General features: G+C 42.2%; 2 protein-coding genes across 2 annotated transcripts; one reads left to right on the top strand and one right to left on the bottom strand.

Annotated features, from left to right (window-relative positions):
* Positions 1–103: 103 nt before the first annotated feature.
* mob1a (MOB kinase activator 1A) lies at positions 104–18,465 on the bottom strand. Its single transcript, XM_014161297.2, has 6 exons — positions 18,176–18,465; positions 17,500–17,666; positions 14,048–14,141; positions 4,614–4,747; positions 4,353–4,516; positions 104–2,536 (listed from the first exon to the last, which is right to left on the bottom strand). The coding sequence occupies exons 1-6, from the start codon at positions 18,187–18,189 to the stop codon at positions 2,459–2,461; spliced, it is 651 nt and encodes a 216-aa protein (XP_014016772.1). The 5' UTR covers positions 18,190–18,465; the 3' UTR covers positions 104–2,458.
* Positions 18,466–18,969: 504 nt separating this feature from the next.
* Positions 18,970–27,356, top strand: mthfd2 (methylenetetrahydrofolate dehydrogenase (NADP+ dependent) 2, methenyltetrahydrofolate cyclohydrolase). Its single transcript, XM_014161296.2, has 8 exons — positions 18,970–19,264; positions 21,434–21,618; positions 21,871–21,993; positions 22,252–22,404; positions 22,515–22,622; positions 22,833–22,925; positions 25,852–25,977; positions 26,098–27,356. Exons 1-8 carry the CDS (start codon positions 19,185–19,187, stop codon positions 26,244–26,246), a joined length of 1,017 nt encoding a protein of 338 aa, XP_014016771.1. The 5' UTR covers positions 18,970–19,184; the 3' UTR covers positions 26,247–27,356.
* Positions 27,357–27,503: the final 147 nt, after the last annotated feature.

The following is a 27,503-nucleotide window of genomic DNA, read 5'->3' as shown; positions in this document are numbered from 1 at the left end:
GTGGAAGCAGTGAATGGTCAAGATGGGTTATTATCAAAAGGTGTAATTTAGTATTTAAAAAAAACTCATAGCCATTTTAAATAATTTCAATACAAACAGAATCTCCACAAATGTATTTTAATGTTAATTAAGCTATTCTGCTATGAATAATGTAATTTCAGACAATACTTTAAAGGCACAGGTTTGTTCAGATAAATGTTCTGTAAATTATCTTATTTACAGCAGAGTATTGGACTCACAGTTGTAACAATCACATTGCCCACAAATTACCTCCAATATATTTTTTCAAAAAAGGTCACACTTTTTAAAATTCCTTAACCAAAGTTAAAAGAATTGTTTAACAGCAATATCAAAAATATGATAAAATGTAACTCCAAATCTATGGCATGCCAAACTGTTTTTCATTGGATAGCTGGTAGAAAAAAAGTTAATCAAAAATTAAGTTAATGTGTAAAAAAAAAAAGTACCACCCCCCCCAAAAAAAACTACACTTAACTTATTCCAGAAACATATGGTGTGTAGTCTTATTCCCAACATATCATTGCCTATGGGGAATGTAACAGCACATTCAAAATCAATGTTGAACGTAATAAAATCTATAAGCACACATACTGGCAGTGTATCAGGTCACTTTATCCAGACAGATCAAACATAAGCACATATTAGGAAAACGTCTGAATATTACAAACATGCTGGAGATTTGTAAAGAAACAATCTTACAATTGCTTAAAACCATGTGTTGACTAGTAGACCATATTTTTACATGGATGCATTTTCAACCAAGGGGAAAAATGAGAGATAAGCTGTGTAAAAAACATTTACATTGCATTAAATTAAAGATTCTCCTGTACTTTTCTATAATTTGCCAGTAGTTCTGAAAGTAGAACTAACGAGCCAAAAGTGGTCCCCGAAAATGACATACTACATCAAGTATGTGCAGATATGTGCAACACGTCATTGACCTCTCTCACTTTGCTGTGTGTGCATGATGTGCCTCTTGCTAGCTGTCACTCATATGACAAAGGGCTGAAGCTCACTGGTTGAACTCAAATTGCTAGGGGGCTGGCCCACTTGGGGGAAAATTGCACAGCACTGATTCCATAAAACAGTCGCTTTTAAACTTGGGATTTCGTGGCTAATTGAGGTAAGACAGTAATTCTGCATGTATGAACTACACATTAACACATCCAGCCCAAAGCAGGAGGTTTAAAAAAATACTTAGAAGTCACGAAAGTTCTGGAGCATGTCTAAGGTATCAAATGGAGTAGCACCTAGACCTTTATACTCAGTCCAAATCAGGAAGAGGGTAAATACTAAAAGCTTTTTTCTTTATAAATAACATTCCATTTGTGGCAAGGAATTTGGATGGAATGGGATCAATTTAATTTGCGTCAAGGTGGCACAACCAACAGCCCTGCTGCTTTAGCACTGTGCCTGGATTGAACACATAATGACTAGGGTGAGTTAACATGTCACACACTCAGATAAGACCCCAAAAAATATATAAAAATAACATTTAAAAAAATGACCTATCACACACTCAACCTTGTCATTTATTGGTGCGAGCACTATTGCTATTATTGCATTTTGCATGCTTGAGTAAAGGTATGTTTAATAAACAAAAAAACAAGAATTGACTTGATACTACAATTAAGTACCAGCATAAGGACAAAGACATCCAAGGAATTTGACATAGTAAAAACATAACTGAGGCACATTATATGCTATTTGAGTGAAATGAGAATGAGTAAGATCAAAATATTCACATTATACTACATTTAATTTGTTTTCAAAATGTCATCCTCTGATACTTTGATTGCGTTCTTAAAATACCATATAACACCTAAGTAGTCAAGTCGAGCATAAAAATATGATCACTGATTGTTTATGAACTATGGAAGATGATCTATTTCACAAGTATATCAAAAGTGACGCTGCAACTATTTATTGATCAATATCTCGTCTTTTGCAACTTTGTTCATCTTAAGTGAAAAAAAAATCAAAAATACAAAAACTGCTCCAGATACAAGATCCAAAAAACAGTATAAGTACATTGACTAAAACCTCAACTGAAAACATGATATAAAAAAAAAAACATTTTAACTATGTGCTTGTAAATCCTATAGGAAAGAAATGCTGGTTTCCATTTAAACTCCTAAATTATATTGGTCCACAGTACAGATCAGTAGGTCCCAATTATAGAATTTGTTTATCAAAACCACCAACAACAAAAAATACATTTAATATACTACACCCTGGTATCTTACCTTAAAGACTAGAGTGAGCTTTAACAAAACAAGCTCTGAAACAATGTCAACAGACAACTAGAGGGAGAGCGCAAAAAAATAGAACAGAAAACATACAGGTAGTGAATGGAGGGAGAAAAAAAAGGCAAAGTGAAGAAGTTACAGAAAGCCAGAGGGGGGAGGGGGGGTTAGAGAGCGAGAGACTAAGGTTTTTATCTGTCCTTGGAGCCCAGTTTCTCAATGAGATCCTGCAGAGGGGCCAGCTCACGACGATCAATGAGGTTGAACTCCTACACAGACACACAGTAAAATACCACACAAGCCATATGTAATCAAACAAAACGTTTTACCTGCTATACTATATTTACACAGGATAGTAACAAGTATGCCTTTTAACCATGATTTATAATAGAATACTATTTACTACATTCATGGAAGCATGATTTATGACAAGACACCTGTGATACAGTGAGGGAAGAAAGTATTTGATCCCCTGCTGATTTTGTACGTTTAACCACCGACAAAGAAATGATCAGACTATAATTTTAATGGCAGGTTTATTTGAACAGTGAGAGACAGAATAACAACAAAGAATCCAGAGAAACGCATGTCAAAAATGTTATAAATTGATTTGCATTTTAATGACGGAAATAAGTATTTGACCCCCTCTCAATCAAAGATTTCTGGCTCCCAGGTGTCTTTTATACAGGTAACGAGCTGAGATTAGGAGCACACTCTTAAAGGGAGTGCTCCTAATCTCAGCTTGTTACCTGTATAAAAGACACCTGTCCACAGAAGCAATCAATCAGATTCCAAACTCTCCACCATGGCCAAGACCAAAGAGCTTCCAAGGATGTCAGGGACAAGATTGCAGACCTACACAAGGCTGGAATGGGCTACAAGACCATCGCCAAGCAGCTTGGTGAGAAGGTGACAACAGTTGGTGCGATTATTCGCAAATGTAAGAAACACAAAAGAACTGTCAATCTCCCTCGGCCTGGGGCTCCATGCAAGATCTCACCTCGTGGAGTTGCAATGATCATGAGAACGGTGAGGAATCAGCCCAGAACTACACGGGAGGATCTTGTCAATGATCAAGGCAGCTGGGACCATAGTCACCAAGAAAACAATTGGTAACACACTACGCCGTGACTGAAATCCTGCAGCGCCCGCAAGGTCCCCCTGCCCGTCTGAAGTTTGCCAATGAACATCTGAATGATTCAGAGGACAACTGGGTGAAATTGTTGTGGTCAGATGAGACCAAATTTGAGCTCTTTGGCATCAGCTCAACTCGCCGTGTTTGGAGGAGGAGGAATGCTGCCTATGACCCCAAGAATACCATCCCCTCCGTCAAACATGGAGGTGGAAACATTATGCGTTGGGGGTGTTTTTCTGCTAAGGGGACAGGACAACTTCACCGCATCAAAGGGACGATGGACAGGGCCCATGTACCGTCAAATCTTGGGTGAGAACATCCTTCCCTCGGCCAGGGCATTGAAAATGGGTCGTGGATGGGTATTCCAGCGTGACAATGACCCAAAACACACAGCCAAGGCAACAAAGGAGTGGCTCAAGAAGAAGCACATTAAGGTCCTGGAGTGGCTTAGCCAGTCTCCAGACCTTAATCTCATAGAAAATCTGTGGAGGGAACTGAAGGTTCGAGTTGCCAAACGTCAGCCTCGAAACCTTAATGACTTGGAGAATATCTGCAAAGAGGAGTGGGACAAAATCCCTCCTGAGATGTGTGCAAACCTGGTGGCCAACTACAAGAAACGTCTGACCTCTGTGATTGCCAACAAGGGTTTTGCCACCAAGTACTAAGTCATGTTTTGCAGAGGGGTCAAATACTTATTTCCCTCATAAAATGCAAATAATTGTATAACATTTGACATGCATTTTTCTGGATTTTTTTGTTGTTATTCTGTCTCACTGTTCAAATAAACCTACCATTAAAATGATAGACTGATCATTTCTTTGTCAGTGGGCAAACGTACAAAATCAGCAGGGGATTAAATACTTTTTTCCCCTCACTGTAGAATCATGACAATCATTTCTAAACAGCAATAAAGAGAACATTTGATATTTGGAATGTATTAGTAGTGGCACCTGGACAAAGAAGATGAAGTGTTTGAAGGAGGTGTTGAGGTGAGCCTCCTCCTGCAGTTGCATCACAGAGTCAAAATGCTGGTGGTAGATGTGGGCATAGACTCTGAACAGGCGCTTCAGAATAGTCTTTGCCACAGACATGAAGTTCTTGGGAAAGGGCACTCCTAAAGGAGACAGAGCGGGAGTTCTATTATCTAAAAGCCAAAGGTCTAGGCTAAACTTATGAAGGTTTCGAATTTATAAGAATTGAATTTAACTAACCTATCTTTGAGGGGAAGAGTGTCTCATCATCCAGCTGATCCTGCACCCAGGTCATCAGGTAGTCTATGTACTTGGGAGCAGAGCACTTGATGGGCTTTTTGATGTTGGTGCCATCTGCCCAGTGGTATTCATACCTTGAGGGAGGTAGAGATGGACCAATAGCGAGATGGAATGAGAATTTTAGTTCAGTTTTAATAATGTGAAATTCTGGCTTCCTCTGAATGTTTTTGGCACAATTCAACATCACTGTTTGTTGGACAGTCACACATGCCTAGAAGAGGGCATCTTCCTAAAAAGACCCAGTTTAGGGTATAAAAAGGTTGTCCTACTAGACACAGAGCATTTTACCAGTGCACAGATTTACTTTCTGTTCTTAGAAGAGGAGATTTACCATAAATGATTAGTACAGAGTATACTAGAGTAAGATTCAAGAGCTTGAAAAGAGCATAAGAGACTAGCGGAGGTGTTGCTAACATTTACGATAGCAAATTTCAATTTACAAAAAATAAAAAAATAAATAAATAAATAAAGACGTTTTCGTCTTTTGAGCTTCTAGTCATAAAAATCTATGCAGCCGACTCAATCACTTTTTTTTATAGCTACTGTTTACAGGCCTCCTGGGCCATATACAGCGTTCCTCACTGAGTCCCCGGAATTCCTATCGGACCTTGTAGTCATGGCAGATAATATTTTTTGGTGACTTTAATATTCACACGGAAAAGTCCACAGACCCACTCCAAAAGGCTTTCGGAGCCATCATCAACTCAGTGGGTTTTGTCCAACATGTCTCCAGACCTACTCACTGCCAGTCATACTCTGGACCTAGTTTTGTCCCATGGAATAAATGTTGTGGATCTTAATGTTTTTCCTCATAATCCTGGACTATCGGACCACCATTTTATTACGTTGCAATCGCAACAAATAATCTGCTCAGACGCCAACCAAGGATCATCAAAAGTCGTGCTATAAATTCTCGGACAACCCAAAAGATTCCTAGATGCCCTTCCAGACTCCACCTACTCAAGGACGTCAGAATACAAAAATCAGTTACCCACCTAACTGAGGAACTCAATTTAACCTTGCGTAATACCCTAGATGCAGTCGCACCCCTAAAAACATCTGTCATAAGAAACTTGCTCCCTGGTATACAGAATATACACGAGCTCTGAAGCAAGCTTCCAGAAAATTGGAACGGAAATGGCGCTACACCAAACTGGAAGTCTTCAGACTAGCTTGGAAAGACACTACCATGCAGTATCGAAGAGCCCTCACTGCTGCTCGATCATCCTATTTTTCCAACTTCATTGAGGAAAATAAGAACAATCCCAAATTTATTTTTGATACTGTCGCAAAGCTAACTAAAAAGCAGCATTCCCCAAGAGAGGGTGGCTTTCACTTCAACAGTGATAAATTCATGAACTTCTTTGAGGAAAAGATCATGATCATTAGAAAGCAAATTACAGACTCCTCTTTAACTTCTTTGGGATAGGGGGCAGTATTTGCACGGCCGGATAAAAAAACATACCCGATTTAATCTGGTTACTACTCCTGCCCAGAAACTAGAATATGCATATAATTAGTAGAATTGGATAGAAAACACTAAAGTTTCTAAAACTGTTTGAATGGTGTCTGTGAGTATAACAGAACTCATATGGCAGGCCAAAACCTGAGAAGATTCCATACAGGAAGTGCCCTGTCTGACAATTTCTTGTCCTTCTGTTGCATCTCTATCGACATTACAGCATCTGTGCTGTAACGTGACACTTTCTAAGGCTTCCATTGGCTCTCTAAAGCCACCAGAAAGTGGAATGGGGTGTCTGCTGTCTCTGGGCAAAGTACAACAGCTCTGTTTGTGAGTGGTCAGCCTGGGGACAGTGAGACTGGAGATGCGCGGTCACGAGACTTCTCAATTTTTTCCATTGTTGCCCGGTTGGAATATTATCGCTATTGTACGAAAAAAAAATAGCATAAAAAAGGATTTTAAACAGCGTTTGACATGCTTTGAAGTACGGTAATGGAATATTTTGAATTTTTTTGTCACGAAATGCGCTCGCGCGTCACCCTTCGGATAGTGACCTGAACGCACGAACAAAACGGCGGTATTTGGATATAACTATGGATTACTTGGAACCAAAATAACATTTGTTGTTGAAGTAGAAGTCCTGGGAGTGCATTCTGACAAAGAACAGCAAAGGTAATCCAATTTTTCTAATAGTAATTCTGAGTTTAGTGAGCCCCAAACTTGGTGGGTGTCAAATTAGCTAGCCTGTGATGGCCGAGCTATGTACTCAGAATATTGCAAAATGTGCTTTCGCCGAAAAGCTATTTTAAAACTGGACATAGCGATTGAATAAAGGAGTTCTGTATCTATAATTCTTAAAATAATTATGTATTTTGTGAACGTTTATCATGAGTAATTTAGTAAATTCACCGGAAGTGTTCAGTGGGTATGCTAGTTCTGAACATCACATGCTAATGTAAAAAGCTGGTTTTTGATATAAATATTAACTTGATTGAACAAAACATGCATGTATTGTATAACATAATGTCCTAGGAGTGGCATCTGATGAAGATCAAAGATTAGTGCTGCATTTAGCGGTGGTTTGGGTTTATGTGACATATATGCTTGCTTGGAAAATGGCTGTGTGATTATTTGTGTCTATGTACTCTCCTAACATAATCTAATGTTTTGCTGTAAAGCCTTTTTGAAAATCGGACAATGTGGTTAGATTAACGAGAGTCTCATCTTTAAAATGGTGTAAAATAGTTGATTGTTTGAGAAAATTGAATTGTGGTATTTTAGTTGGTTTTGTATTTCGCGCCATGCGATGCCATTGGCTGTTGGCTAGGGGTTCCGCTAGCGGAGCATCTGTCCTCAACAGGTTAAATCTGCGTATTCCTCCAAAGCTCAGTCGTCCTGAGTCTGCACAACTCTGCCAGGACCTAGCACCAAGGGAGACACGCAAGTTTTTTAGTACTATATCTCTTGATACATTGATGAAAATAATCATGGCCTCTAAACCGTCAAGCTGCATACTGGACCCTATTCCAAATAAACTACTGAAAGAGCTGCTTCCTGTGCTTGGCCCTCCTATGTTGAACATAATAAAACGGCACTCTATCCACCGGATATATACCAAACTCACTAAAAGTGGCAGTAATAAAGCCTCTCTTGCAAAAGCCAAAATATAAAAACTATTGGCCTATATCAAATCTCCCATTCCTCTCCAAAAAAATGTAAAAGCTGTTGCGCAGCAACTCACTGCCTTCCTGAAGACAAACAAAGCATACAAGACACTTCAGTCTGGTTTTAGACCCCATCACAGCACTGAGACTTTACTTGTGAAGGTGGTAAATTACCTTTTTATGGCGTCAGACCGAGGCTCTGCATCTGTCCTCGTGCTCCTAGATCTTAGTGCTGCTTTTGATACCATCGATTACCTTATTCTTTTGGAGAGATTCTTTTGGTCTAGAATAAATTACACGGACAAGTTCTGGACAGGTTTAGATCTTATCTGTCGGAAAGATATCAGTTTGTCTCTGTGGATGGTTTGTCCTCTGACAAATCAACTGTAAATTTCGGTGTTCCTCAAGTCTCCGTTTTGGGACCACTATTATTTTCTCTATATATTACCTCTTGGTGATGTCATTCAGAAACAATGTTAACTTTCGCTGCTATGCGGATGACACACAGCTGTACATTTCAATGAAACATGGTGAAGCCCCAAAATTGCCATCCCTGGAAGCCTGTGTTTCAGACATAAGGAAGTGAATGGCTGCAAATGTTCTACTTTTAAACTCGGACAAAACAGAGATGTTAGTTCTAGGTCCCAAGAAACAAAGATCTTCTGTTGAATCTGACAATTAATCTTGATGGTTGTACAGTCTTCTCAAATAAAACTGTGAAGGACCCCTGCGCTACTCTGGACCCTGATCTCTCTTTTGACGAACATATCAAGACTGTTTCAAGGACAGCTTTTTTCCCATCTACGTAACATTACAAAAATCAGAAACTTTGTCCAAAAATGTATCCATGCTTTTGTCACTTCTAGGTTAGACTACTGCAATGCCCTACTTTCGGGCTACCCGGATAAAGCACTAAATAAACTTCAGTTAGTGCTAAACACGGCTGCTAGAATCTTGACTATAACCAAAAAAAATCTTATATTACGCCAGTGCTAGCCTCTACACTGGCTTCCTGTTAAGGTAAGGGCTGATTAAGGTTTTACTGCTAACCTACAAAGCATTACATAGGCTTGCTCCTACCCATCTTTCCGATTTGGTCCTGCCGTACATACCTACACGCACGCTACGGTCACAAGATGCAGGCCTCCTTACTGTCCCTAGAATTACTAAGCAAACAGCTGGAGGCAGGGCTTTCTCCTATAGAGCTCAATTTTTATGGAATGGTCTGCCTAGCTATGTGAGAGACGCAGACTCGGTCTCAACCTTTAAGTCTTTATTGAAGACTCATCTCTTCAGTAGGTCCTATGATTGAGTGTAGACTGGCCCAGGAGCGTGAAGGTGAACAGAAAGGCACTGGAGCAACGAACCGCCCTTGCTGTCTCTGCCTGGTCGGTTCCCCTCTCTCCACTGGGATTCTCTGCCTCTAACCCTATTACAGGGGCTGAGTCACTGCCGCTTTTCCATGCCGTCCCTAGGAGTGGGTTGAGTCACTGACGTGATCTTCCTGTCCGGATTGGCATCCCCCTTGGGTTGTGCCATGGTGGAGATCTTTGTGGGCTATACTCGGGCTTGTCTCAGGATGGTAAGTTGGTGGTTGAAGACATCCCTCTAGTGGTGTGGGGGCTGTGCTTTGGCAAAGTGGTTGGGGTTATATCCTGCCTGGTTGACCCTGTCCGGGGGTATCGTCAGACGGGGCCACAGTGTCTCCTGACCCCTCCTGTCTCAGCCTTCAGTATTTATGCTGCAGTAGTTTGTGTCGGGGGGCTCGGGTCAGTCTGTTATATCTGGAGTATTTCTCCTGTCTTGTCCGGTGTCCTGTGTGAATTTAAGTATGCCCTCTCTAATTGTCTATTTCTCCCTCTCTCGGAGGACCTGAGCACTAGGACCATGCCTCAGGACTACTTGGCCTGATGACTCCTTGCTGTCCCTAGTCCACCTGGCCGTGCCGCTGTTCCAGTTTCAACTGGTCTGCCTGCAGCTATGGAACCCTGACCTGTTCACCGGACGTGCTACCTGTCCCAGTCAACGCTCTAGAGACAGCAGAAGCGGTAGAGATACTCTGAATGATCGGCTATGAAAAGCCAACTGACATTTACTCCTGAGGTGCTGACCTGTTGCACCCTCGACAACCACTGTGATTATTATTATTTGACCCTGCTGGTCATCTATGAACATTTGAACATCTTGGCCATGTTCTGTTATAATCTCCACCTGGCACAGCCAGAAGAGAACTGGCCACCCGTCATAGCCTGGTTCCTCTCTAGCTTTCTTCCTAGGTTCTGGCCTTTCTAGGGAGTTTTTCCCTAGTCACCATGCTTTTACACCTGCATTGCTTGCCGTTTCGGGTTTTAGGCTGGGTTTCTGTACAGCACTTTGAGATATCAGCTGATGTAAGAAGGGCTTTATAAATACATTTGATTGATTAAATTTGATTGACTAGCAGCCTAACACTACCATGACCTTGAGACCGAAAATAGAGCAAGAAGAAGGAACTCTGAGGAGGTGCAAAAACTACACAGAAAAAAAATATAAATGCAACATGTAAAGTGTTTCACAAGCTGAAATAACATAACCTAGAAAATGTTCATATGCACAAAAAGCTTATTTCTCTCAAATGTTGTGTACAATTTTTTACATCCCTGTTAGTGAGCATTTCTCATTTTCCAAGATAATCCATCCACCTGACAGATGTGGCATATCAAGAAGCTGATTAAACAGCATGATCATTACACAGGTGCATCTTGTGCTGGGGACAATTAAAGGCCAAGCTAAAAAATTGGTTGTCAGACAACACAATGCCACAGATGTCTCAAGTTGAGGGAGCGTGCAATTGGCATGCTGACTGCAGGAATGCCCAACAGAGCTGTTAACAGAAAATTGAATGCACAGAGAGACCGTGATGAGATCCTGAGATCCGCCGCCATCATCTCATGTTTCAGCATGATAATGCACGGCCACATGTTGCAAGGATCTATCTATACACAATTCCTGAAAGTTGAAAATTACCCAGTTCTTCCATAGCCTGCATACTCAGACATATCACCCATTGAGCATGTTTGGGATGCTCTGGATCGACATGTACGACAGCATGTTCCAGGCCCGGAGAATATCCAGGCCTGGAGAATATCCAGCAACTTCGCATAGCCATTGTAGAGGAGTGGGACAACATTCCACAGGCCCCAACCAATGGCCTGATCAACTCTATGTGAAGGAGAAGCTGCATAAGGCAAATGGTGGTTGTATAAGGCAAAATGGCAGTCACACCAGATACTGACTGGTTTTCTGATCCACGCCCATACCTTTTTAAAAAAAAAATGTATTAGTTATTTGTGACCAAGATGCACATCTGTATTCCCAGTGATGTGAAATCCATAGACTAGGGCCTAAAGAATTTCTCTCAATTGACTGATTTCCTTATATGAAGTGTAACGCAGTCAAATATTTGAAATTGTTACGTTTGTCGTTTTTTTAGCTGAGAAGAATCAATTGACAAAGTGTCTCAGAGAAGGACTGATGAACTAGGATTCATTTTCCCCTTTAAATCATAATGAATAAGACTACATAATCAGGTCAGCACTCCTGTGAGACGACTTGTGAATATGGGCTCAGAAAACTCCAGAAATTATTTGTTATGTACTGCATTAACACTGTAAAAACATGAAGTGAAACTAACGCAAGGAACAAAAGTTTAAAACTAGGTATCAAAATGAAACATTTGTGTGTCTGTGGGGGAAGTCAGGCCTGGGCGGACCATAGCAGTGGCATGTGAATAACTAACCTATTCAAGTTCAAGTGGAACTGACAGCGTATTAGCAACATGAAATCGTATTATGATAATATACACCCACAGGAAGAGTATTACACCTTTTACATTCTGACAAGCAAGCACTTAAATATGGTCATTTTCACACATTCATAGAATGTTTGGGAATGACGTTGAGTAAGGCATTTGTGAAAATTCTATAGCCATAGAGTGGGAAAGCGGCTGTGCGTTTAGACAATTAATAAACACTGCAGCAAATAAAACATTTGTCTTGCCCAGGACAGGAGTCTATACATACCGGTGCGCCTTAGCCAATTAGAGATACAATAGGGTTATATGCAAATAAGCCATTTACCACATGGGCCGAACATCATTCACTTTTAACTGGATCGTGTGTTTACAGGCAGTAGCAACAGTGCGACTTTAGATATTAAAAAAAAAAATTAAATGCCAAAAAGCCAAACTAAACCTGAACGATTTCTGCAAATATGTCTTACATTTGGAAACTTTACAGTCCTGTTGATCAAACCACCATGAAAAGGTAGGCTCTCTCTCTCTCAGTTGCCTATACATCAACAATATCAACTAATGTTAGCAAGACCGATATGATCTAAAATCTAAACGAGGAAACAGTAGATAAACCCTCCGACTTATTCAGCTTGTAGTTGGCGGTCAAAAGTGCACTGAAAAACGATGGGGAATATTAGCCTGCTCGCCCGCCAATGCATGCTTGTCCCAAGCCACGTTTTGACGACTGAATGGGAACTTGCCTGTCCGCCCATTTGACGATGCTAAATAGATTTGATTGACAGCTAAGAGCTATGCTAAACTGTGGATGACAATCGTTGAAGTTCAGCTTGCTAGCTAGCAAAGTGATTCACATTTCTTGCAAGCTAACCAAATAACACCATGTCTCGCCTAGCCACAGAAATACAATATCAACAGAAATACACTACATGAACAAACGTATGTGGACACTTGCTTGTCGAACATCTTATTCCAAAATCATGGGCATTAATATGGAGTTGGTCCCCCCTTTGCTGCTATGACAGCCTCCACTCTTCTGGGAAGGCTTTCCACTAGATGTTGGAACATTGCTGGGGGGACTTGCTTCCATTCAACAATGAGCATTAGTGAGGTCAGGAACTGATGTTGGGCGATTAGGCCTGGCTCGCATTCTGCGTTCCAATTCATCCCAAAGGTGTTCGATGGGGTTGAGATCAGGGCTCTGTGCAGGCCAGACAAATTCTTCCACACCGATTGACAAACCATTTCTGTATGGACCTCGCTTTGTGCACGGGTGCATTGCTGAAATGGTAAAGGCCTTCCCCAAACCGTTGCCACAAAGTTGGAAGCACAGAATCATGTAAAATGTCATTCTATACTGTAGCGTTAAGATTTCCCTTCACTGTAACTAAGGGTCCTAGCCCGAATCATGAAAAACAGCCCCAGACCATTATTACTCCTCCACCAAACTTTACAGTTGGCACTATGCATTGGGGCATGTAGTGTTCTCCTGGCATGCGCCAAACCCAGATTTGTCCGTCGGACTGCCAAATAGTGAAGCGTGATTCATCACTACACAGAACGCGTTTCCACTGCTCCAGAGACCAATGGCGGCAAGCTTCACACCACTCCAGTCGACGCATGCTGATCTTAGGCTTGCCGCGTTGAAAGTCACTGAGGGCTTCAGTAAGGCCAATCGACTGCCAATGTGTGTCTATGGAGATTGCATGGCGGTGTCCTCGATTTTATACACCCGTCAGCAACGGTGTGGCTGACATAGCCGAATCCACTAATTTGAAAGGGAGTCCACATAGTTAGCTACATGATATGTACAAAAGTATCTAACGTTAGGCTGTGTTTTTAGCTTGCTAAATACATAAGCTAGCCTATTAGCCACGTTATGACTGAATTGTGATCATTTCCCTTGGTAGTTTGATCATGTTGGCATTCCCAGCCTTAGTTACATTTGTCCACTTTTGTCCAAAATAGAGTCATTGAAACTGAAACAGGGCATCCCGAATGGCTGGAGGAAGAAAACAATGTACCAGGACAGATGTGATTTACAACCTGGGTGCAATATTTGTTGGACTACAAACATGCATTGGTTTATTAAATTAATCCATGCATTGAACTGCATCCATCTATTCTGCCAACAATGCCTTACTCTGTCATTTTGAGTCATACAACTTAATTTTTAAAACATCTTATAAAGTTGGTTTTGTAGCATGAACTGGGAATTTTATATTTTGACTGATATGATTGTTTCATATCTGCAAAGTAGTTTAACTGGAACAGCATTACCACTCTTCAGGTAATTTCAGAGAATACTACAAATTAAAAATAGGGAACATGCATGGAATGTGTCTGTCTGATAAAGGTTCTTAAGCCAAAAGTTAGTCAAATTCATCCACAACAAAAAGAATGGTGTGTGTGGAATTTCCTTTTCCATTTGAATAGTCTGTCTCCCTGCCCATCTTACCTGGGCCCTGCAGACATCACAGAGCAGCTGGTCTCAGTGCAGAACTCAGTAATGGTGCCGTAGAGCATGTTGATCTGATTGAAGAAGTCCACAGCTGAAACGGAGAACAGACCCTTATTCTAATATTGATTAAATTGTACCCCATAATGACAAAGTAAAAACAGGTTTAGAAATGTTTGCAAACGTATTCAAAATAAACTGAAATATCACATTTACATAAGTATTCAGACCTTTTACTCTGTTGAAGTACCTTTGGCAGCGATTACAGCCTCGAGTCTTCCTTGGTATGACGCTACAAGTTTGACACGTTTCTCCCATTCTTCTTTGCTGATCCTCTCAAGCTCTGTCAGGTTGGATGGGGAGCGTCGCTGCACAGCCATTTTCAGGTCTCTTCAGGGATGTTCGATCGGGTTCAAGTCCAGTCTCTGGCTGGGCCACTCAAGGATATTCAGAGTTTTCTCCTGAGCCACTCCTGCATTGTCTTGGCTGTGTGCTTAGGGTCGTTGTCCTGTTGGAAGGTCATCCCAGACTGAGGTCCTGGGCGCTCTGGACCAGGTTTTCATCAAGGAACTCTTAATTTTGCTCCGTCAATCTCTTCCTCGATCCTGACTAGTCTCCCAGTCCCTGCCACTGAAAAACATCCCCACAGCATGATGCTGCCACCACCATGCTTCACCGTAGGGATGGTGCCAGGTTTCCTCCAGACCTAACGCTTGGCATTCAGGTCAAATAGTTCAATCTTGGTTTAATCAGACCATAGAATGATTTTTTTCATGGTCTGAGAACCTTTAAGTGCATTTTGGCAAACTCCAAGCGGGCTGTCATGTGCCTTTTATTGAGGAGTGGCTTTCTGTCTGGCCACTCCACCATAAAGGCCTGATTGGTAGAATGCTGCAGAGATGGTTGTCCTTCTCGAAGGTTCTCCCATCTCCACAGAGGAACTCTGGAGCTCTGTAAGAGTGACCATTGGGTTCTTAGTCACCTCCCTGACCAAGGCCCTTCTCCCCCGATTGCTGAGTTTGGCCGGGCGGCCAGCTCTAGGAAGAATCTTGGTGGTTCCAAACTTCTTCCTTTTAAGAATGATGGAGGTCACTGTGTTCTTGGGGACCTTTAATGCTGCAGAATTGTTTTGGTACCCTTCCCCAGATCTGTGCCTTGGTACAATCCTGTCTCGGAGCTCAACGGACAATTCCTTCGACCTCATGGCTTGATTTCTGCTCTGACATGCACTGTCAACTGTGGGACCGTATATAGACAGAAGTGTGCCTTTCCAAATCATGTCCAATCAATTGAATTTACCACAGGTGGACAGTTATAGAAACATCTCAAGGATGACCAGTGGAAACAGGATGCGCCTGAGCTCAATTTCTAGTCTTATAGCAAAACATCTGAGTGCTTATGTAAATAAGTTTATTTTTTTATGAAAAAATATATACATTTGCAAACATTTCTAAACCTATTTTCACTTTGTCATTATGTGGTATTGTGTGTGTAGATTGATGAAGGGGAAAAAAACAATTTCAACATAACAAAATGTGGAAAAAGTGAACTGCATACTTTTCTGAATGCACACGCAGACACCCACCCACACTTGTGGTCAAATATATTGGCACCCTTGCACTTTTTTCAAGTAACTCACTATTTTCCCCTAAAAATAAAGTTGAAACTTACCGAAGTATTTAGTCTCTACAATTCTTTATTTCACTGTTAATATTACAAAACCTTTGTTTTTGATTCAGAACTTAATATATCCATTTAAAATCAGAAAACAGAAATGGCATTGACAAAATTTACACCCTAGACTTATTATTTGTTATCACAGCCTTTGATCCAAATAACTGCACTTCCTATAACTGCACTTCCTATAACCATAAGAGCTTCCTGCACCTCTGTACTGGAACTCCTCTGAAGCAAACTGCTCCAGTTCTCCCAGATTTGAAGGGTGCCTTCTCCCAACTGCTGTTTCAGATCTCTCCACAAGTTTTCAATGGTATTTAGATCTTGACTCATTGCTGGCCACTTCAGAACAGTCCAGCGTTTGTCTTGAACCATTCCTGGGTGCGTTTTGAAGTGTATTGGGGGGGGGGGGGTCATTCTCCTGCTGGAAGACCCATGACCTAAGGAGACCCAGCTTTCTGACACTGGGTCAAACATTGCGCTCCTAAATGCCTTGGTATTCTCCTGATTTCATGATGCCATGCACACATTCAAGGCACCCAGTGCTAGAGACAGCAAAGCAACTCGAAAACAGCACTGAACCTCCATGTTTGACTGTATGGAAGGTATTCTTTTCTACTAAGGCTTCATTCTGTAAAACATACATATGGTGTTCTTTACCAAAATGCTCTAATCTGTCCACAGGACATTCTCCCAGAAGGATTTTGGCATTACCAGGTGTGTTTTGGCAAATTGCAGTCGGGCTTTCTTATGTCTCTTTCTCAGCAGTGGGGAGAAAGAGACATAAGAAAGCCTGACGGCAATTTGCCAACACCCCTGGACATGCCAAAATCCTTCTGGGAGAATGTCCTGTGGCCAGATGGGTCTCCTACCATATAATCCCCTTTCATTGAGTTGGCAACAGATGGTGCGAGATGAAACTGTCGTACCTTGTGTCTGAAAGTCAGCTTGAATCTATGTGGCAGTTGATTGAGGTGCTTTCTCCACCATTCTAACAATCCTTCGCTACAATCATCCATCAAGTTCTCTTGCAGCCACATCCAGAGAGGTTGGCTACTGTGGCATGGGCCTTAAACATCTTGATGACATTGCGTACAGTGGAAACAGGAACATCAAGGTCTGTGAAGACAGACTTGAAGCCTCGAGATTGTAGACAAGCGTGGACAATCTTGCGTCTGACTGACCTCATAATTCTCTGGTTTCTTTCTTTTCTCCATGTTCATTGAGGTACACACAGCAGCAAGAGGAGAATGAGTCTTTTTCTCTATTCAAACTCATTGAATGAGAGATTTTTATATTGCAGGCACCTGCAACTCACCACAGGTGAGTTCAATTCCAAAGTAAAGGTGAATCACCTGATTGAAATCGAATTATTTCTAACTACTTCTAGAAGGTGCCAATAATATTGTCCGGGCCATTTTAGGATTTTTTGTGGAATAAGGTAAGATTTAGTAAATTATTCGGATTTTTTGGTTTTGTTCAACTGCAAACCAAAGATGTGTGGATACCAAAATATTTTTGAATTTAACCAGTTTTCTGGAAGAAATTGTGCATTGAGTCATTTTGCAGACGCGCTTATCCAGAGCTTTTAGGGTTTAGTGCCTTGCTCAAGGGCACCGACAGATTCAAACCAGCGACCTTTCGGTTACTGGACCAACGCTCATAACCACTAGGCTACTAGACTGTGCGGTCGCCTGTGAAACCTAAAGGCTGTCATTTGAACAGGTGTCAATTCAATCTTCTGTGCTCCCCTTCTTCAATCACCCTTTACTCACTGTTAACAGCAATCCACTCATTGAGATCTTCCCCCTCTGGCAACATGACAGCCTGCCTCAGGTTCCCACTCCCCAGCGTTGCCTCTGCATGCTTCAACAGCTCGTATTGGTGGGAGCCCTCTGGGATGTTCTTCTTCGGCTTGAAGGTCTTAGACGAGCGACTGCCACTGGATCAAGGGAGGAGAGGGAGCTCGAGTCAAACTGTGATGTTCCACGTTTGAGCTATTAGTGATGAGTAGATGTGCTCACTGCTCAGATATGAAATCATACTAGTCAGTCTTCCTGTTAAACACTGTCCTCTAATCAGCAGACAGCAACAAAACAGGAAGGAACCCATGCTATCTATAATTGTTTGCTATTTAACTTGTTCACTAACGTTAGTTGTCGACATGCTAAAAATGCGTAGTTCCCATGATGAGTGACACCTAACAACTTAGGCTAGCTATAACGTGACATGATCGTGTTATTTAGCTAACTAACATTAGCTCATCTAGCTAGCTGGGTAACGTTAGTCACATTTAGCGAGCTATATTAAAACGTAAGACAAAAGTTACAGCGACAGCTATGACAATCTGTGGTTACATCATGACTAATGAGTATATCTGTCTGCATCGCAAACATAGCTAGCTAGCCAGTTAGCGAACTACCAGTAAAAACGTGACATATAGCTACTTACAATAGGAAGCTCATCGTTAACTTAGTTTCGGTCGAAAAACGAAGACAATTGCAGAGCAAAGAATATCGAAGCTCAAAAGAAAACTGTCGTGTCGAACGTTTCACTGGTTGTTTGGTGAATATACAGCCTTTCTAGCTTCCCTGGTGAAAAGTCTCCTAACTTTCTAACCCTTCTCTCGCTTGTCAGTGTGTAGTCGTACCCCGAAGAAATAATATTTTGACGTAGATAGTTAGCACAACATTTTGCTGACATGTACGTTTGTCGCCCTCATATGGACTCTCATGGAAATTATTTCAGTAATTGTTATAATATGATGGTTCAGCAGTATTTATACGGTCCTTACAATGCTGGTTTCTTTGGACGTTCAAACTCAGAAGTTACACAATTTAAGTTGAAATTGGTTAGGTTTTTATGTGGGGACGTCACAAGGATTTCGGATAGCCCTAGCAGTATTGATACGCAATTACATATTATGACACTCATTTATAAAAAATATTTAAGTGTCAGAATTCTTGACTTCCGGATGTTCAGTTTTCATGCCAGAGGCACATGCTAAATGACAATGGGCTCCACGTGCCTGGGTTTGGATGTTTTCACCAGTCACAAGCCGATTGCAATACATACGTTTGGCAATTGTAAACCAAACCAAATGGTAATTTTCAATAAAACATGTGATTTAAACTTTTCTATTGTTTTCAGTGGTGAACTCAAACTATTCAAGGAAAAGTTTTTCAGAACATAAGCCAGTGTAGTGAGTGAGGGAAAAGGAAGTACTTCACCACCCGGTTGGGCAGCTTTGCATTTAGAGGTGTGGCCCTTTTGCCTGGAAACTGACGTATATCCAATATGCGGGCGGGGGGACTTCAGCCTTTAAAACATCTCGAGCCTTCTCAATCCTTTTCACAGACGGTGGTCTGTCAGACTCGGCTTGCTTCATCTTTCAATCTCCCTCACTTCTCTCTCCCCCTTTCTCATTGTTGGATTACTTAACCTATCTAGATCAGTAAACATGGCAACGCTGAGAGCTCTGAGAAAATTATGCCAGCAATCGCAGCATCAAGTGTGTAGTCTACATATGTCAGCATCAAGGTATGTATTAGCAATCCTATATAATTAAGATATCAAATAGATTATTGTTATTTATCTATTTTGGTGGACTATGATAGGTTGCTTTCTATATGAAAAATGCGCCCTCTTCTTTTTGAAGGTAACCTACCAGGTATTAATTTCCTGCTTGTCTATGGCACTTTCCTTTATGTTTGTTTTCTATGTGTCAATGTATCCCGGCATCTTACAGTCTCTGTGGATACAACGTTTCTGATAGTGCACTGGGGACAATTATGTAACGTTTTAAACGAGACATTGTAGCGAAGAGTGGTCTTGAATCAATGCTCGTCGTAATGCGCCCCTAACGTTATGCCGGTATCATTGCAGCGCTGCATGGCTGATGAAATCGCACAGAGCACTTGCATAAAGGCAGGCAAGTTCCCATTGGCGGTCACCAAACAACTGAAGTGAACAGTATTCAGAAAGTTGTTACCAATGGGGGTCACAAACCAACTAAAGCATCAGTATTCAGACAGTAGTTTTACATATCATATGTGTTTAAACAACTATGTGTGTGTGTGTGTGTGTATATATATATATATATATATATATATATATATATATAACCTAGCTTTTGCAGACAATTTTTTTTTTCCTTCAACTGTCTGCCTAAATGTATTTGATTAATTCCATGTTTAATTTGAGGCATGCCTTGCTGCAGCACGTTCCTTAAGAGAATTAATGTTCCAGACATCTAGAAACACAAACCGCCTGTGTATGCACTGTGACTATGCACATGACTAACATCACAACTGATTTAGCCACTTTTAAACCAGCACAGATGAGTCTCATTTGGAGCGTGCACATTCAAGGTGCACTGTATTGAGTACAAGGTTAGGGTCAACATAGGACAGTGTTTTTTTCAGAACTAGTTTCCTATCATCACTTCAGATGAGCAAAGCCCTACTTTATAAAACCATAACACCAAACAAGTTGCATTGTTTGTTCTATTTACATTTCACACTCAGGACAAAGCCCATACTTGGGAACAGCGCTGGCACAGACTTGCTGATTGGTAATTAGGAAATGGTTTGGGTTCTAGTTCAGGGTTCTAGTTCAGAGCTGACGGTATTGATTATTTGGGTCTGCTGACAGTCCTTTCCCCATCATGGTACTGGCACTGTGTGAAGGATAACAAGTCTGGGAGGAAAGGTAGCAAAACGTATGTCCTTTATCCTGTCAGAGACTAACTAATCATTAACATGGTCTGTGGTCAACTGTTTGCTGAAAACTCAACACATTTACAACAAGGTTGTCCTCCTATGGAGACCAAAAAAAACAGACCAAAACATTATGTTCATGCTTTGTGTGCACATTGGAAGCTGGGCAGTGGGAGTGTTGTTGTCAAATGTCATGCCCTGATGGGGTCTCCTCCAGGACTTGCTATCGTGGCCCCATTGAAGAGCTGAATGTTTCTGTGGTTGTTTAATTACTCGTGGTAGAATCAAGGGATGGTTATACCACTGTGGATGGCTCATTACTCCTCTGGTATTAGTCCTCTGTGTGCATGCTTTTACATAAGGGATGCTATCTAGTTTAACACATTGAAAATGAAATGTGAGCAGCACTCAGGTTTCATCTTCACCCGCTCCGCTCTGCACTCCACAATGAGGCCAACAACTTGGCTTGAAGGCCAGGGGTTCCAAGAAGTTTATTTAATAGCATGGCCCACAGTGTAACTCATGTATTGGTATTTTTAGCTGCCACACTCCTCATGAATGGGTAACAACAGGAGCCCAGTACTTGGCCATCGCTGGCTTATGTAGAACATTTATTTATTTTTAACCTTTATTTAACTAGGCAAGTCAGTCAAGAACAAACTCTTATTTTCAATGACAGCCTAGGAACAGTGGGTTAACTGCCTTGTTCAGGGGCAGAACAACATATTTAATACCTTGTCAGCTCGGGGATTCGATCTTGCAACCTTTCGGTTACTAGTCCAAAACTCTAACCACTAGGCTACGCTGCCACCCCTACATGTTTGCCTACCAGCACTCCTTGCTGGCTGACTGCCATACACACTCACTTTGGGATTGACAACTAGTCAGCAGGACTATAAATCACGTGCCAACCCCAGTGTATACCTTCTCCTGATAGTTTACATGTTCCTCTGTCCTCTAACATCTGGCTCTCTGCTCTCTGATTCTCCAGACAGGAAGCAGTGGTCATCTCAGGCAGGAAGTTGGCCCGTCAGATCCGGGAGGAGGCCAGGGCCGATGTTGAACAGTGGGTCTCCACTGGCAATCGGAGACCCCACCTGAGCGTGGTCCTTGTAGGAGATCATGCAGCCAGTCACTCTTATGTCCTGAATAAGACCCGGGCTGCAGCTGATGTTGGTATGTAAACACACACACACACACACACACACACACACACACACACACACACGTTACCTGTGCTGGAGATCAACTCTGTTGCACAACAGAGTACATACTGGACATACTTGACTAAGAAACTATTCTATGAGTCTTCAACATGGCTTTCTAATTCCCACTTTCTTCCTGGTCACCATCCTTCTCTCTGTCACTGTTTATATTTATCTGGGATAGAATGGGTTCATAATTCCTCCCTCTTTTTCTTCTCTGCAGGTATCAGCAGTGAGACCATCCTGAAGCCCTCCTGTATCTCTGAGGATGAACTCATGGACCTGATCTACAAACTCAACACAGACCACCGGGTGGACGGCCTGCTGGTGCAGCTGCCTCTGCCAGGTAAGTAGTGGCTTTAGGGTGAGGAGACGATGCATGGTGTTGGAAAGGGCAGTTGGGTAGGGGAGTTATTGCTCTTGGTGAGTAAACAGTTATACAACTTTTTGTAGACAAAGAAAGAATGACAGTTTGAAGCTGTTGTTTTTAATATTTATAGCTAATACTTGCATATCCCTGAATGGTTTGGCCCTTGGCCTATTTACTGTAGAACAGCCATTTACATACTGTCTTGTAAACAGCATTCCCACTGTCTTCTCACAGAACACATTGACGAGCGGCGCGTCTGTAATGCTGTGTTCCCTGGCAAGGATGTGGATGGCTTCCACGTGGTCAATGTGGGCCGCATGTGCCTGGACCAGTCCACCATGCTGCCCGCCACTCCTTGGGGAGTCTGGGAAATCATCAAACGCACAGGTGAGGTAGTGGGGGGGGAGCTCTTAGCTCCCTCTGTTATATGAATGTAATTAGACTGTTATGGGGGCAAAATGACAACTCTGTCATTGACTGTTCATTCCGTTTCCCAGGAATTCCTACCCTTGGGAAGAATGTTGTGGTGGCGGGACGCTCCAAGAATGTGGGCATGCCCATTGCCATGTTGCTGCATTCAGATGGGCGTCATGAGAGGCCTGGGGGTGAGTCTGGATGACTTAGGGGCTACAGTGATAGGGTGTATGCTATATCATTTCAATTATTATTAATTAATTATGATTAATTATGTAAAAGTAGATTAACAATGGGTAATAGAGATAATACTGAGTTTTCACTTAAAGCTGAAATTATGAAGTTGAAAATGGAATATGTGGATCATGGCCCTCGCATGTACTTATTTTTTGATTCTGCAGGTGATGCCACAGTCACCATCTCTCACCGTTACACACCAAAGGATCAGCTCCGTCAGCACACAAGAATTGCAGACATCGTTGTTGCTGCTGCAGGTATGGATCATCTCCTCCTATTGTGGATATATCATTACCTTGTCTACTACCTGTCTCTCGCTTATTTGTAAATGTATAATTTGTGACTGAAAGCTACTAGCTGGCTCATAGAGCTAATTTGTATCTCTTGAGTAGCTTGTCCTGGGTGGGTCTCTTCAGGCACAGACACACAGGTAGCTTGTCCTGGGTGGGTCTCTTCAGGCACGGACACACAGGTAGCGTTTGCCGGCAGAGAGTACTTAGCAAACCAACTTTGAAAGGTGACGCTCATTTACTGCATTTCTATACAGTTAAACAAAATGTAAATGCTATTTGGAGAGCAGCAAAAATGACCACTATGGCTGCTGTAGGTTCATTCACCTCAGTCGATCTACCAAAAAATACATAGCCTATTAGCTATACAATTGTAATGTTATACCCCTGAAAGGAGGGAAATATGAGAAATGTTTCACACTGACACGTAGCATCAGTGACGAAACACACACACAAATGTTTTATATATATATATATACTTTTTTAACTACACTGCTCAAAAAAATAAAGGGAACACTTAAAGAACACAATGTAACTCCAAGTCAATCACACTTCTGTGAAATCAAACTGTCCACTTAGGAAGCAACACTGATTGACAATAAATTTCACATGCTGTTGTGCAAATGGAATAGACAACAGGTGGAAAGTATAGGCAATTAGCAAGACACCCCCAATAAAGGAGTGGTTCTGCAGGGGGTGACCACAGACCACTTCTCAGTTCCTATGCTTCCTGGCTGATGTTTTGGTCACTTTTGAATGCTGGCGGTGCTTTCACTCTAGTGGTAGCATGAGACGGAGTCTACAACCCACACAAGTGGCTCAGGTAGTGCAGCTCATCCAGGATGGCACATCAATGCGAGCTGTGGCAAGAAGGTTTGCTGTGTCTGTCAGCGTAGTGTCCAGAGCATGGAGGCGCTTGCAGGAGACAGGCCAGTACATCAGGAGACGTGGAGGAGGCCGTAGGAGGGCAACAACCCAGCAGCAGGACCGCTACCTCCGCCTTTGTGCAAGGTGGAGCAGGAGAAGCACTGCCAGAGCCCTGCAAAATGACCTCCAGCAGGCCACAAATGTGCATGTGTCTGCTCAAACGGTCAGAAACAGACTCCATGAGGGTGGTATGAGGGCCCGACATCCACAGGTGGGGGTTGTGCTTACAGCCCAACACCGTGCAGGACGTTTGGCATTTGCCAGAGAACACCAAGATTGGCAAATTCGCCACTGGCGCCCTGTGCTCTTCACAGATGAAAACAGGTTCACACTGAGCACGTGACAGACGTGACAGAGTCTGGAGACGCCGTGGAGAACGTTCTGCTGCCTGCAACATCCTCCAGCATGACCGGTTTGGCGGTGGGTCAGTCATGGTGTGGGGTGGCATTTCTTTGGGGGGCCGCACAGCCCTCCATGTGCTCGCCAGAGGTAGCCTGACTGCCATTAGGTACCGAGATGTGATCCTCAGACCCCTTGTGAGACCATATGCTGGTGCGGTTGGCCCTGGGTTCCTCCTAATGCAAGACAATGCTAGACCTCATGTGGCTGGAGTGTCAGCAGTTCCTGCAAGAGGAAGGCATTGATGCTATGGACTGGCCCGCCCGTTCCCCAGACCTGAATCCAATTGAGCACATCTGGGACATCGTGTCTCGCTGCATCCACCAACGCCACGTTGCACCACAGACTGTCCAGGAGTTGGCGGATGCTTTAGTCCAGGTCTGGGAGGAGATCTCTCAGGAGACCATCCGCCACCTTATCAGGAGCATGCCCAGGCGTTGTAGGGAGGTCATACAGGCACGTGGAGGCCACACACACTACTGAGCCTCATTTTGACTTGTTTTAAGGACATTACATCAAAGTTGGATCGGCCTGTAGTGTGGTTTTCCACTTTAATTTTGAGTGTGACTCCAAATCCAGACCTCCATGGGTTGATAAATTGGATTTCCATGGATTATTTTTGTGTGATTTTGTTGTCAGCACATTCAACTATGTAAAGAAAAAAGTATTTAATAAGATAATTTCATTCATTCAGATCTAGGATGTGTTGTTTAAGTGTTCCCTTAATTTTTTTTGAGCAGTATATATTGTATGCATTTTGATTGCATTTTAATGCAGGCCTATATGGAAGATGTTCATATTGAAGCATATCTTGTTTTTTTATAAGTTCCTAACTTGTTTGAAAAGATTAGTACTGGTTCTCAACGGACCCCACATGGGGCCCGACCCCACATTTGTGAACCACTGTACTAACCTCTCTCTGCTTGCTTTCGCTCTCTCTCTGTCTCCTCTGCTTCCTCCTGCATGCATTGCAGCCTGCCTCAGCCTCACCAGTGCAATAGAAGTCTCTGCCGGCAGATAGCCACCTGTCTGATATATCTATAAGAGACTTTAGCAGTTGTGCACTCATTCCCTGGGAGTCGGTTTGTGTTTGTTTGGAGGATGTCTGTAGACACGGCAGGAGTTGCAGGATGTGGTTTTAAAATGGCCTTTTGTCCGGCATCTCGCAAGCTGGGGTAGTTTGTTTCACCTCGGCCTGTACCGTGAGAGGGTGGAGTTAGCCATTTGAGAGAGTGCTGAATGTGCTGCTAAAAAGGGCTTATCTGGGGGGGACAGGCGAACGTAACGAAGAAACCACTGGTCATGATTCCACTCGTTCGCAAAGAGGCAGGTGCAATTTAGAACTCAATCAGATCAAGAATATAAACGTTCTGAGCTTTGATCAACGCTGGGAGCAAAATGTAGACATTGACCCGTAATTGATTGTCTTTATTGTGTACTATATATATTATTTATTTATTTATTATTTAAATAAATATATAAAATTTGAAAAAAGTGACTGTTACAACTGTGGGTGTGTGTGTTTGTGTGGTCCCTTACTACCCTCTAAACCCTCTCCTAATCTCAGGGATTCCAAACCTCATCACTGCAGACATGATCAAAGAAGGAGCAGCCGTCATTGATGTTGGAATAAACAGAGTGCATGACCCTCTGACTGGCAAGGACAAACTTGTAGGGGACGTGGATTTTGAAGGTACGAGTTTGCGATCTAGACAGAAATGTGTCTAAATTTGCATTAGTCTTAAGATCTACTGTGTTCTTGCACACATTTTCTCTGCTACATTTTCTCACCCTTTATCTCTCCTTTTTGTAGGTGTGAGGCAAAAGGCTAGCTTCATTACCCCAGTGCCTGGAGGAGTAGGACCCATGACAGTGGCCATGCTTATGAAGAACACCATCAAGGCAGCTAAGAACCTCCTGCTGACTCCCCCTGAGAGGATCCGCATGGTAGCCTCTTCATAACAGGCCATGCCTAACCCTGTCAACAGTGACACATTCCATCCCCCCTCCCCTCCCCTTTTAACTCTGAGCAACTCGGCGAACTCCCTTGCACACAGACATGGATGGAAACGTGATAGCTTTAAGGTTGCTGGTACCTTACACTTACATAACCTCTACCCACCATTTCAGAATGTTACAACTCACCCATGCAGCTACTACATATTTATTTTTTGCTGGACTTTATTACTTTTCTCATGTCCTTTTTATGAGACCTTTTGGTTTTACGTGAATTTTAACTACCTGTGTGTTTATTTATTCTCTGCATTCATTTATGAAATATGTCAAAAGCATACAAAATTGCAAGGGGAACCAGTCAATTTCAATTAGCAAAAAATAGACTGTTACATAGATATACTATTAAATGAATTATAACATCCTTATTCTATGGGCAGTTTTGTCCATCTCCTATCTCTACAATACCCTTTAGACCAGGGATGGGCAACTTTGATGGGGCTGGGGGCCACAAATAAATCTGCTCATCACGAGGGGCCGCATTTGTTTGTGAGTCTGCGTACCCACATCCAACCACCACCAAGATGATAAGTTTAGATTGCTTAAGTTTGTTTAATGGCCCGCTATCTAATCAATTTTAGATGACATGGGATAATTCACTGACTATCAGTTATTGACATAAGAGAACTGCTGATGCACAACCAAATTTCAAAATGTACCTTGTGTATTCTCAGTGCTTGACTTCGGCAGGAGCTCACCAGAGCTGAGCACTGACACCTTAAATGTTCTACTGCTTAAGCTCCTGTTCCTCTTAGAATATTAGCTCAAAAGTATTGTGGAACTCCTGCCCCTAAATATAAACAGTACCGGCACCCAAAATGAACACCGGCACCTATTTTAGTCCAAGTCAAACAATGTGCATTCTACTATTCTAACTCGCAGCAAATAAACAAAAGCCCATTCCTGCTTTAGGTCACACAAGCACTGTGCGCTAAGAGGGTTAAGGGCTAGTTATGAAATGTCAGCAACAAACAAGTCTATTAAACACCATAACATTTACATTTGTTTTCAAAAATGCCTTTGTAAAAATTATTTTGAAATAAAATGTTATTGCAAATGGATGGTCTTCAGTTTATTTGGTGCTTATAGCATAGCTCTGCAATAGACCCATCAATCTTACTATTATATATAATTTCCATTGTAAAGATTGCAGGTAGGTTACTCTAGTTACATTTGTATAGGAATGATACAAAATATCACAATGCA

This window comes from Salmo salar, chromosome ssa20 (assembly GCF_905237065.1).
Source record: "Salmo salar chromosome ssa20, Ssal_v3.1, whole genome shotgun sequence".
Lineage (NCBI taxonomy): Eukaryota > Metazoa > Chordata > Actinopteri > Salmoniformes > Salmonidae > Salmo > Salmo salar.
The sequence above is the reverse complement of the archived record's forward strand: the minus strand, read 5'-3'. Positions and strand labels throughout refer to the sequence as shown.

Excerpts from the sequence above, each read along its gene's own strand:
- mob1a (XM_014161297.2), bottom strand. Across the intron at positions 4,517-4,613 it reads ACTCTTCCCCTCAAAGATAG|GAGTGCCCTTTCCCAAGAAC; the intron begins GTTAGTTAAATT and ends TGTCTCCTTTAG. Across the intron at positions 2,537-4,352 it reads ACTTCATCTTCTTTGTCCAG|GAGTTCAACCTCATTGATCG; the intron begins GTGCCACTACTA and ends GTGTCTGTGTAG.
- mthfd2 (XM_014161296.2), top strand. The coding sequence starts at position 19,185 with ATGGCAACGCTGAGAGCTCTGAGAAAATTATGCCAGCAATCGCAGCAT. Across the intron at positions 21,994-22,251 it reads GGTGCAGCTGCCTCTGCCAG|AACACATTGACGAGCGGCGC; the intron begins GTAAGTAGTGGC and ends GTCTTCTCACAG. Across the intron at positions 22,405-22,514 it reads GGAAATCATCAAACGCACAG|GAATTCCTACCCTTGGGAAG; the intron begins GTGAGGTAGTGG and ends TCCGTTTCCCAG.